Source organism: Octopus sinensis, linkage group LG5 (assembly GCF_006345805.1).
Source record: "Octopus sinensis linkage group LG5, ASM634580v1, whole genome shotgun sequence".
Classification (NCBI taxonomy): domain Eukaryota; kingdom Metazoa; phylum Mollusca; class Cephalopoda; order Octopoda; family Octopodidae; genus Octopus; species Octopus sinensis.
In genome coordinates, this window is record NC_043001.1 from 133,879,676 (window position 1) to 133,893,185 (window position 13,510).

General features: G+C 35.8%; 1 protein-coding gene across 2 annotated transcripts in view; it reads left to right on the top strand.

Annotated features, from left to right (window-relative positions):
* Positions 1-13,510, top strand: part of LOC115212285 (serine/threonine-protein kinase 31) — an 83,059-nt gene that overhangs the window by 40,834 nt on the left and 28,715 nt on the right. For both annotated transcript variants that reach the window (XM_036503092.1, XM_029781128.2), the window contains 5 exons: positions 853-906; positions 1,842-1,885; positions 3,259-3,436; positions 7,184-7,306; positions 9,019-9,123. In XM_036503092.1, coding sequence (XP_036358985.1) covers positions 853-906; positions 1,842-1,885; positions 3,259-3,436; positions 7,184-7,306; positions 9,019-9,123 — 504 coding nt within the window. The remainder of the gene's footprint in view (positions 1-852; positions 907-1,841; positions 1,886-3,258; positions 3,437-7,183; positions 7,307-9,018; positions 9,124-13,510) is intronic.

A 13,510-nucleotide genomic window follows, 5' to 3' on the forward strand; every position in this document is an offset into this window, starting at 1 on the left:
CTTTCAGTCAGTGCAAGAACTTGATACAATTAGTCAATCAGTTGTGAGACATGATCATTTGTAAAACAGATTTTTTTTTTTTTGACCATTTTGATGGTTTGTGTGTTCAAATATTACCATCTTGGTTTTAGATTTAATAGCTGAAGTGTTGATGAGTTGATTAACATTTAATACAGATAATGTGGAATATCTGAGTTAGAAGTTTCACACTGGGACACCAGAATACAATGTGGTTCATCATCATCATCATCGTTTAACGTCCGTTTTCCGCGCTAGCACGGGTTGGACAGTTCGACCGGGTTCTGGGAAGCCAGGGGCTGCTCCAGGCTCCAGTCTGATCTGGCAGAGTTTCTACGGCTGGATGCCCTTCCTAACGCCAACCACTCTGCGAGTGTAGTGGGTGCTTTTTATGTGCCACCTGTACAGGTGCCAAGGGGGGTCCGGCATCAGCCACGATCGGTTGGAGCTTTTAACGTTCGGATGGTGCTTTTTATGTGCCACCGGCACAGAAGCCAGTCGGAGCGGCGCTGGCATCGGCGACGTTCGGATGGTGCTTTTTATGTGCCACCGACACAGAAGCCAGTTGGGGCGGCGCTGGCATCGGCCACGTTCGGATTGGCTTATGAAATTTAGAACTTCAGTAGCCCAAAGTGGCACAAAAGTATTTTGTGTATGTGTGTTTTCTTCGTCTCTGTCTATCTCTTTCTTTCTCTCACACACACATCTCTCTCTCTCATTTCATTCAAAATACAGAGATTCTCATTTTCTAAACATGTATTCCCTAATTTTGAGAAATAAAATTAGATACTTGTCTCCTATTTATCCATAATTTACTTTGTTTCTATCAAACAGAATATTCAAACTGAATACAACAACAAACTTTCTGAAAATTCCTATCATGAATTGGTGAGTGATCTATATTTATTATTGTTTTTTGTTTTATGTGTTAATCTGTTGGAAAAGATCTATGTCCATAACAGTTGCCAGGCTTCTTTGTCTGATGCTATTTGTGCAACTGCAGCACATCTTCAACAGCTGTAGGATAGAGGGAACTGGAGTTTGGTCTGAATCCTTGCACTAAAGATGCCTCAGGATTACTGGCTGGTGGTGAGTTTGGTACATCTCTTCACTGGAATTAATACAAAAGATAACGAAAAATTATTTCTGTATTAGATGAAGACAATAGCATCTCAATTGAACATACTTCTGGTATATTCTAAAGACTATTCTTCATTACAAACACAATAAAAACTCAAGTTCATGTTTGAATGAAATGGGTTTTGGAAACCGTTCTAGTCTGTTTATGTTCTTTACTTTAGCAGTCACTATGAGATCTAATGTATTGCTTTATGGAATAACAACATTCTATAATCTAGCTGATGTTTGACTTCTATCCAGAAATAGATTAATGGTTTCTACAATGACCATTGCATATTGACTTTTGTATGTGATATAATACATGTATATTAAGTAGTACCTGGTGCAAGTGTCTTCTACAGTTGTGGGCTAACCAAATCTTGAGTGAATTTGGTGGATAAGAAACTGAAAGAAACTTGTCATATGTGAGTGTTTTCCCTTGTCTTGACATCATGTGATGTTTATAAACAAACATCAGCATCACACAAGCAGTGTTAGATTTCCAATCTACCATGAAAACATGTCTGGCCATGAAAACAGGTGAGGGTTGGTGACAGGAATGACATCCGAATAGACTAATTTCTGTTAAATAAAGATTTTTTTCATTCCTTAAGAAAATAACTTTTTTGTTTATGGATTTTGATTATTCACTTATTTTAATTGTTATCAATAATAATGGAATATAATTCCTCTTTTAATTCCAGACTAAAAATATAATAACACTTACTGAAAAAATAAGGAAGTTAAGGTAAGTCTAATATATGTGTGTTTGTATATACACACACACACACACACACACATACATAATCAAACATTTTTGAAATGCATTCTTCAGTATCCAAGTAATTCAAAATTGGTTGGTTCAAGTGCTGTCAGTTGGAATTGCATTAAACAAAACATTCTTTGCCTAGACAAGGAAAACTAAGTAGTATGAAATAGAAAATGATTATTCTATTCCAGAGGAATTCAGAAGCACTGAGCTAGCAGACAGTTAACTGGATATGTCAACAAACATCACTGGTTGCAGCCTGCCCACAAATGGTGACATCTCCATTCATAGTCATAGCTCAGTACTAGTAGTAGTTGTGATACCTGTGCCGGTGGCACGTAAAAAGCACCATCCGAACGTGGCCGATGCCAGCGTCGCCTTAACTGGCTTCTGTGCTGGTGGCACGTAAAAAGCACCAACTGATCGTGGCTGCTGCCAGCCTCCCCTGGCACGTAAAAAGCACCCACTACACTCACGGAGTGGTTGGCGTTAGGAAGAGCATCCAGCTGTAGAAGCACTGCCAGATCAGACTGGAGCCTGGTGCAGCCTCCTGGCTTCCCAGACCCCGGTCGAACCGTCCAACCCATGCTAGCACGGAAAACTGACGTTTGGTTGAGGGAAACTGAAGAAGCCCATTGTATATGTGCATGTGTGTGTGTTCATATTTCACTTGTCTACATTGTTTTTTTTTGCTCACTGATTATAAACATGAAAACAGTGGGTCTGTGTCATTTGCATGCAGTCCACCATGAAAGCATGTTTGTGCTCGACATGTTATGCAACCTTTTTAAACAAAAGACTTGTTCTTAGAGTTGTTTGTTTCCAGTTCTTCACATAAACATGTCCAGGCTGTTGGTCAGCATTTTGGGAGATTATTATCTCACTAGGAAACAAATTAGCAACAAGAAAGCTGTTTAGCCATAAAAAAATATTGGCTTTAACATTCTCATCCAACTCTTGTAAGCATGGAAAGGTAGATGTTAAAATGATGACAATCATGATGATGCCTTCAAATGTTTTGAGATTCAATTTAACTACATAGTATATCTGTGTCTAGACCTCATTTCAATTGATTTGATTTCTAATTGTTATCAGGTGTTTTATTCCTGGATGTTTACATGATTGAGATTGGATTGGAACTAGGGAATAATGTTCTTATGTACTCATTTAATGGATCAGAACATTTTCTCAGTTTGAGTCTAGCTCAGGACCATGAATTCATTCAGAAATAACACACTTCTTGATAATAATGATGATGATGATGAATAGTTTTGTAGGAATGATGTATATGTGCGTGTGTGTGTAGCATACTTAGTTTAAAGATTTCCTTATTGGAGATTTTTCATTTCTAGGAGTCAGTTCCCAACAAATGGAGAGGGTGGCTCCAGTACTTTAACAAAAGCCATAGAACTAGCAACGAGCCGAGAAAGAATGCAGACGCTGTCTCCAAGTTCTCTCAATACTGTAAATAATATAATTTCTGTGTTTAATGCTTCACAGAAAGAAATATTGAACAGTGATAAAAATCAGGTAGGTTTACCATTTATATTTTATTAATCAAAACAACACAAACAATTATATTACTTTCCAAATTTCCATTATTATTTCTGTTTCTTTGATTTTATTCTGTTGCCTTCAAATATTTTTTTATAAAATTAAATAGAAGTTTAATTTTCCTTTTAAATAGCTTTAACCCTTTAGCATTTAAACCGGCCATATCCGGCCAAAAGTATTCTGCTTGTTTTATGTTCAAACTGGCCAGATCTGGTCTCTCACACCAACCCTACAATATCGTTTTAAAAATTAACAGCTACCTCTTCAAAATCTCATAGCTACAAGATAAAGCATGATTAGTTTAAAACAATGTGGATGAAAAAGGATTAATTTTGGCAGAATAATGTGAACACTAAAGGGTTAAACTAGTTGTTGGTTTGGCAGACATCAGCAAAAATACAAAACATAGTTTGCATCCATATAATTCTTCTTTGCCATTATGTTGGACAAGTTTCAAATATTTAAAGCTGTCTTGATTTTATTAAAATAGCAATTTGTTTACTCAATTTTGAGAAACAGTACTTTCTACTAACTGAATTTTTGACATAATTTCCAGTCCACTCTGTCTTTTATTGTGTATCTGGGCTGTACGTTCCTCAGTTAGTCTAGTTGTTGGAAATAGGTACCATGTTATCTATGATAAACCAGTATTTAGCTGTTTGGAATACATACCGTGTCTTGTTTGTCAAACCAACATAGCTATTAGAAATAGGTCCCATGTCATCTGTGAAAACCAAAATCTAGCTATTAGGAACAGGTACATGTTATGTAATAAAACATTTTATGAAGAGGCTAATCTCGTTTATCTTGAAATGGGAAATTAACTCATGTTCTTAAAAGTCTCCTAAAGCTTAGAAGTTGCATTTAGATTTCACAATTGCTGCTGGTCATGTTAAAATCCTTTCTTCCTCCTTATTTTTGCAATCTCACCAGTGTCTCTATAGCTGTAGTTGTTGACACTGCTGCTGCATCCTGGTCTCTCATGAACAGTTGATCAATGTAACATCAACTTACTGTAATATTTTAAGTATCTGAACAAGCAAAATGTAAAAAAAAATAACAAAACCCTTCAGATATGGGGTGCCACCTAAGGAGTTTTGATTTAGGAATTATTTGTAAAAAATATTTACTTTAAAATATACACATTATTCCAAAAAAGCACCATCCGTTTGTGGCCGTTGCCAGCCTCGCCTCGCCCCCGTGCCAGTGGCACGTAAAAAGCACCATCCGATTGTGGCCGTTGCCAACCTCGCCTGGCCCCCGTGTCGGTGGCACGTAAAAAGCACTATCCGTCTGGCACCTGTGCGGGTGGCACGTAAAAAGCACCCGCTACACTCACGGAGTGGTTGGCATTAGGAAGGGCATCCAGCCGTAGAAACACTGCCAGATCAGACTGGGCCTGATGCAGCCTTCTGGCTTCACGGACCCCAGTTGAACCATCCAACCCATGCTAGCATGGAAAGCGGACGCTAAATGATGATGATTATCTGTAGCCTGTGGTTTATTTAATTAATAGCTGCTCATTAAGTAAACTGATTAAAATAATTAGGTGTATATTAAGTAGTTAGCTGTATTGAGGAAACCATCATAGTTAGTTTTTTTATTCACTCCCATCTATGATACTTCATGCTTACTTAAAAAAAAACCCATTACCATAATAACTTCTTAGATTTTTTTTTCATTGAATCATTAAGTGCATCCTTCAATGTTGTTTTGGACAATGAGGGACATCTCATTAATCATTTAGTGTTTTTTTTTTTATAAATGTTCTTTGTGTTTGAGTGTTGTTTGTTGTGAAGACTTTGATAATATTGGAAGGTAATTGCATTGTGTATGTGTATAAATATATATAGAGCAACAAAATAAAAGTTAATTATTAAATTTGATTATAGGTTGTGTTGATCGCATGAAAGCATGGTTTTATCCAAGGAAATACTGGTTCAATACCTAGTATTTTGTGGGGAATTAATTTCCTTAAAATAATAGGTATATATATAAAAACATAGTTTATATTCATATAAAAGAAGAAAAAGAAAATGGAGATTGGGAAGTTGTTAATTGTTTATTATTAACAGCAAATTAATCATTTGCACTTACAGCCGTTTCAATACTCAGTAAATATTAAGCAAATATTAAATTTATATTTATATGGCCTGAGCATATATCTGCTCATGGATTCATCATGATGATGATTATGATTAATTTGCTGTTAATAATAAACATTTAACTTCCCAGTCTCCATTTTTTTTTTCTTCTATTTATATATAAATAGGATTTATGCAACAATGGTTGTATTATTGAAATAAAAATGCTTTGTGTAGTTAATTTTGCTAGGACTGTGTAAAGTTGTGAACCACCGTTTTTTTTCTTTTCTTTTTTTCTCTTCACATGCCCATCCCATATTTTGTTTGTTTCAGTTTTGAAGTCATTAATATCATGACAGTTTTTTTTAACAAACACACAGTCAAAGGCTTTGTTGATGTCAAGATGGTATTCTTTTTTTTATCAAAGTTCTGGAGGACAATAGGTCACTAGTGTGTGATATAAAAGAAAACAAATCTTCTGTAGTTAGTTAGTTAGTTAGTTTGGCTCAAAAGCAAATAGCAAGGCCATGTAGGGGGACATGGAGTTAAGTACAGGGTGGTGTTCATGTAAAGAGTTCAGGCCACTTGAGGTCAAGGGAGGCTTTGAACAAAGCGGTCGTCGGCATCCTCACCATCTCGTCTGGCAGCTTGTTCCACGGATCCGCAACCCGGACGGAGAAAGCTCCTCTCCTTCGATTGAGATGAAATCGTCGCAGGTAGAGCTTTTCGAAATGACCCCACAGCCGACGCTCTGTAGACTCTGTATTGATAATTACCATGATTGGAAATGAAGTAAAGGTGATGAAGAAAATGGCTGTTAATGAGTGTCTCCATCATGTTTGAAATGTTAGAAGATGGTAGTTTGAAGGGTGAGTGAGGTTGTTGTTCTTGGGAATGGCACAAACCATATTGCATGTTTCCATAGATCCTTGATTAGAGAGAGAGAATGGTTGCACAGTTTTGCGTAGTTTGGAACAAAATTCTGAAAGGGTTATTTAAGGATAATGGAAGAGACAGTCGGAGCCAGTTGCATTATTTGGATGGAATATTTTGAGAAGTTCCTGAATTCAACAGCTGTATGTATGAAGTGGTGGGACTGGTGGCTAAAGATAATTTGGGAGGAATTTTGATGTGTGTATGAGGAGTTGAAAGCAAAATGCATAGAACTAATTTTGTTGGGGGGGGGGGGAACAAACCAAAAAGCCTGACTAATTTGTGACAGAGTAAACTTACTGGTTGGTTGTTGCGTAAATGCTTGTTTTTTGGTTGTTGTATTGGTGGATAAGCTCCTCAGTTGGTAATAATGGATGATTTACTGTTGTACAACTGTAGTGTTGTTACATGTGAACTACTTAGTTTTAGGGTATGTGGTGTTTTTTGTGAGAGATGGAGAGAGAGAGAGAGAGAGAGACATGCATACATAGGATAATTGCATTGGTCATCTTAACTGTCTTAGTCCTCTAGTTACTAATACTAAGTTTGTTGCTTCTCTTGTCTTATTTTCCAATTTTTTCTTTGTTGTATTTTATTGGTTTCATTGATAATTTGCTTCTCATTATCTGACCTAATATTTTATATTTTAAATCATTTGACGTCTTATACTGTAAGTTTCATATATTTGTCTAAAATTGTTCTGCAGGCTGACCTCAGTGAATTGATTGAAGCAAGAGACAGCACTCGTGTGAAGTTATGTGAAAGTCTTAGTATGTGTTTAGCTGATCTTTCAAACATTCCTTTAGAAGAGAAACTAAAGCAAATGCAGGTAGGTATTAGCCAGAAATGTTGCTCTAATAAGTCCTTAACTTGAAATCTTTGGGTCATCCAATGTGACACTGCTTTTAGAATTTTTATTAGCTAATGAATGATGTGATTCAAGGATAGCTTGCCAAGTTAAATCTTAATTAATCAAGATATTGCAGTGAAGCAGTTGTGATAATAATCAGTTGAATGAACTGAGAAATTTTCTATTTCTATAAAATATAATTAATGAAAAAAAAAAAATGCTTTTCAAATTTATTTAATTTCAAGTAAATAAAATTAAACTTTCTTCATCATCATCATCCATGATCGCATGGATCAGACAGAATTTGTTGAGGCAGTTTTTCTATAGCCTGATGTCCTTCCTTCTGCCAACCTTCACTTGTTTCCAAGCAAGGTAATATTTCTCCATGACCAGACATGTTTTTTCACAAAAGATTGAAAATGGACATCACTTGCATCGCAGTTACACTCATTTACAACTATTGCATGATGTTATGGCTTGGAAACAGCAACACGTGCGCATGCGTGCATGCACACACACACACATTTATACAATGGGTTTCTTTCATCTTTTCATTGATTAAATATACTCACAAAGCTTTGATTAGCCTGAGGTTATAGTAGAAGGCATGTGTCCGAAGTTTCATGCAGTGGGATTGAACCTAGAACAGTATAGCTGAAAAGCAAATTTCTTACCACAGAGCCACGTCTGTAAGAGTGTAATTGGTTTTGTAATTTTGTATCAAACTGCTGCACTTTTATCATCATCATCATTGTTTAACGTCCGTTTTCCGTGCTAGCACAGGTTGGACGGTTCGACCGGGGTCTGGAAAGCCAGGGCTGCACCAGGCTCCAGTCTGATCTGGCAGTGTTTCTACAGCTGGATGTCCTTCCTAACGCCAACTACTCCGCGAGTGTAGTGGGTGCTTTTTACGTGCCACCTGCACAGGTGCCAGGGGGGTCTGGCATCGGCCACGATCGGTTAGTGCTTTTAACGTGCCACCAGCATGGAAGCCAGCCAAGGTGGCGCTGGCATCGGCCATATTCGGATGGTGCTTTTTATGTGCCACCGGCACAGAAGCCAGTCGAGGCGGAGCTGGCATCGGCCACGTTCGGACGGTGCTTTTTATGTGCCACCGGCACAGAAGCCAGTTGAGGCGGCGCCTCTACTGAAAAGTTTTATAAAATATTCTCTATTTTAATTAATTAATTTATTTGGAAGAAAGTCGCCTATTTTACTTTGGGGCTCTTTTAATAATCCAAACATTAACCTAATTCAGTTACTTTTTCCTTCTGCCAATGAATATAGTTTTGGATGAATTCTAAATATGAATGTGTTTTATATAAATTTAAACACTCAACATTGGTGCCTTTAGGCAAAGTGTGTTTTAGTGTGGCATTAGGTTGACCCAAATGCTTGTGAGTGAAATTTGGTAAATGGAAACTGTATGGAAACCCATTGCGTGTGTTTTTGTCACTGCATATTTTTGCATTGATACCACTTAGGCAGTGGGGACAGTCATTAAAGTCCCATGGCTCACGAGTTTTAAAGTGTGAAAAAGTACCTGACTTGAAAATAACTAAGAATTGGTTTCAGGAATGGCATCTAGCCATAGACTGCCTCAACAAGATAAATGTTTAAAAAGATGATAGCAATAAATAATAGGCATTTGTCAATATTTAAAACTGAAACAAAAATATTGTTTTGTACAGGATGTTGTGAATAATTTAGGAATGGAATACAAGAACTTCCTTCATTTTGCTGTTCATTCTGTTCCACCGTTGGCTGACTTGTTACCCGCATACACTGACTGGAAGGTTAGTTTTCATTTCTCTCACCTACTTCATGTGCTCTTTCATATCAAACTATTGCTTTCTATCTGCACTGTGTATATATATATATATATATATATATATATATATATATATATATATACAACATTACTCTTTTATGTACACTTTTTTATGTACATTCCTTTATGTACACTGATTTGTTCTGCTTTTTTATGTTAAACCCTACAGTCTCTCATGTGGTGGTTTAATAAAGTATGTGATTGAGTATTATCTGGTAATTGATATTTGATTTAGATTATTTCTCCATTTTCTTATCTTATATATATATATATATACATATATATATATATATATATATATATATATATTATATATATATATATATATATATATATATATATATATATATATATATATATATATACGACTTCCTTACCAAATGTGCTCTTTAAGACAATAAAGTGTTTTCTAAAAGAAATTTTGCTGCTATATCTAGCATATTGCTTTCACTGTTTCATAAACAGTTTGGTATCGTATCCCTATGTCAACATTAATTTTTTTTTTAATCACAAAATAAAAGAGGGAACCAACCTAATTAAAATGCACAGTTGTAATTTTTTTTCAGACAATTAACCTCATCTTTACTGATGACAAACACTGTAATATTTACACCTACAGTATGTTGCATTTGGTCTGGTTGCTATTAGCCACCAGATGTCTCATTTCTGGATGAGTACATAGACATGTTTGTTACTAGTTTTAGTTTACTAATAAAGGTTTCCTAATTGAAACCTAGTCTGATGCTATCCTACACATCATGAAATTTAACCCATTAGCATTCAGATTACTTTATCAAATGTAATGCTTATTTATTCACATTGTTTTGATTTAAGCATGCTTTATCTTGTAGCTTCAAGATTTCAATGATGTAATTGCTTATTTTTAGAATGTCATTGTAAAGTAGATCTGAGAGACCAGATCTAGCTGGTTTGTACTTTAAATAGGTAGAATATTCAGGCTGGATATCATCATCATCATCATCATCGTTTAGCGTCCGTTTTCCATGCTAGCATGGGTTGGACGGTTCTACTGGGGTCTGTGAAGCCAGAAGGCTTCATCAGGCCCAGTCAAATCTGGCAGTGTTTCTACGGCTGGATGCCCTTCCTAACGCCAACCACTCCGTGAGTGTAGTGGGTGCTTTTTACGTGCCACCCGCACTGGTGCCAGACAGAGCTGGCAAACGGCCACGAACAGATGGTGCTTTTTATGTGCCACCGGCACGAGGGCCAGGCGGGTTGGTTTAAATGCTAAAGGGTTAACACATGATAGTGATCAGATATTGAACTGAGGAAAACTTGGTTAAATGTAAATTTTGAGAAATCTGTCATTATTGAAGACAGGGTTAATTAGTCTAAATTATAATTATAATTAGCAATTACTTGTTTCAGATATTTGATTAGAATTTTTTTTTTGTTTATTTTATTACTGTGGCTTTGAACTGGTTGATCACCCTCTCTGTTCTCTTGATTTGACTTCATCTGTCTATCAGCTGTTCCCCAATGTGAAAAAACCCACTTGGATGGGAACCAGTTTTGCAGTGATGATGCCATCATATCTGCTCTTCTTGATGTTTTTTTTTGACCAAAAGGACGAAAGCTTCTTAGCCAATAGGATCCAAGCATGGCAACACCAATGGTAAAAGTGTGCGAACTGCAATGGGTCTAGTTTGAAAAATAAACTTTTTGTCACATTCCATGAGAGTATCTTGGTCAGCCTGTGAACTTTTCATCCAACCCTCATATTAGTAGGTTTCACAATAAATGTTCAGTGGTATGCCTCACAATAATTAGCTTGTTTTATATAATTAATAACGATAATTGAATATTGACTTTCATTGTTAGGTTTTAACATTTTAATTTTTACATTTCACCTATGGTCATAAATGTTGGATAATGAACAAAGTTGTACGATTGGGAATATAAGTGGCCACAATGGATTTCCTCTGAAGGATCTTTGGAGTATTGTTACTTGACAGGGTGCACAACTTAGTTATCAGGGAGTCTCTCCAGGTGGAGCTGTTACTTTCTCCACATTGAAAGGTGACAGCTCTGGTACTACTTGCATGTGATTTGCAGGAAAGAACCATAAAATGGATTCTTCAATCTCAACCAACCAGTAGGACACCTGGGAGTAGATCAAACTGAGAATGAAATGGTTAGATAATATCCATAATCTCAGTTGGTGATGCTTGAGAATCCAGCTGGAAAGTGTAATGGTAGTTGCTTCTGATAGAACCCTATAGAGGAGATGCTTGAGGACTCTATCCTAAAGACTCTCCCTGGAATAGTGGGCAGAGAAGATGGAGGGGTGGTCACCAGCTCCACAAATAGAACTTCATTCACAGATAATTCCTGCTCTGTTATTTAACAGTTATCTATAATGGTAACAGCTAGTAAATGTTTTTGTTATATGTAGTCAATATTTAGCACTCCTGTGGTATTATAATTATAAACATTCGATAGAAATTGTCTTGATATGGACTTACGTGTGTAACTGTATTAATTTTACGTTCCATTTTGTATGTTTGATTTAAATTTTTGCATAAACATGTAGTTTGTCCAATTTATCAATTGTTAAACAACTTGGTCATCCTATAATTATTATCCAAATAATGTGCTAAAAAATTTCTTTGAAAAATCATTTTTTTATCTAGTTTAAAAATAATTATTTACAAAAAAAAAAAGGTGTTTTCATGCTGAGATAGTTTTCAATGTAGCCCAAGGAATAACTTAAGCAATCATGCAGAGAAACAGGACCAAAACAATAGTACTTCATTTTTTTGATGGTTGGTTTTATGAAAGAATGATGATAATGGTGCAGAAAAATATGACAGTAGTGGCATTGATATTCCCTACTCTGTGAAAATAATTAGCTGTACTAAGTAGATCAGAATCTTCTGAGGATGATCAAATAGAGACAAATAGCCAGATAGTATTAAAGCTGTCCTAAGTCACTCAGTAGCTAGATATTTAGAGCTTTAGAACTATTCAGTTACTTTTGGATTTGGACTGTCTGGCTCAATGGTTCTCAACTGGGGTCCATATGGCCCTTGGGGTGGGGGTGGGGGTCCTTATAAGTTTTTGTTGTTAAAATTTATGTACAATAAATTGTTTATACTTTTACAACACAGTATTTCAATAATGTTTTACTACAATTCCTAATATCTAATTATAAAAAATGTATGATTTAAAAAAGAAATCAAATGTCGAAGAGGGTCTGTCTGAATAAGATAGGAATCAAAGGGCTCTATGGGTAAAAAAAATGTATGAGAAACACTGGTCTAACTACTTACTGATTTAGAAAACATTTGAAATTAGCTGGCTACTTGCTGACTTACCATAGTTGAAGGCATACAAAACACAGACATGTTAGACACATCTTAATTTCAGCAGCACATATTGAGGAAAAAAAAAATTTTTTTTCTTACATTAGAGCTTATGGGAGGCCCAACTTTATATGTAAGACCCAGTGTGATTAATGAAAAGTTCTTTTAAAAAATTTATTATTGACTAGCAGTATCGCCGGGCGTTGCTCGGGTTTGTAAGGGAAATAACTATATAAGCATTTTTAGAGATGTAAAGTATAATAGCCATCTCAATATGGCTAACCACAAAGGGGGGTGTTACTGTAGCTTTTTACATTCTGAGATTTAATAATACGTTTTTAGAGAGTTACTTCCCTTATATAATAGCAAAAAAATGCATTAAAAATGGGAAAAAATTATGGTAAATTTTTTTTTAAATCGTAGAATCATCGTAGACGTGTGCTAATACCCAGAAGGGCTCGATATGAATCACGACTATAAGATACCCGGTTTTGGTTACACTGCACCACAAAATGTGGGAGTAGTTAGGAATCTAAATCATAGAAGACAGACAGCACACAACCTCACTTTTATATATAAAGACTAGCAGTATTGCCCGGCGTTGCTCGGATTTGTAAGGGAAATAACTATATAAGCATTTTTAGAGTTATAGCCAAAAAATGCATTAAAAATGGAAAAAAAATGATGGTAAATTTTTTTTAAATCGTTGACTCATCGTAGACATTTTTAGAGAGTTACTTCCCTTATATAATAGCGAAAAACTGCATTAGAATGGAAAAAAATGATGGTAAATTATTTTTTAAATCGTAGACTCATCGTAGACACGCGCTAATACCCAGAAGGGCTCGATATGAATCACGACTATAAGATACCCGGTTTTGTTTAAACTGCACCGCAAAATGTGGGAGTAGTTAGGAATCTAAATCATAGGAGACAGACACATAACTTCACTTTTATATATAAAGATATTCTGTTTTATCTTACAACATTCTCTCTCTGCCACTCTCCCCACTCTCTTTCCTTTTC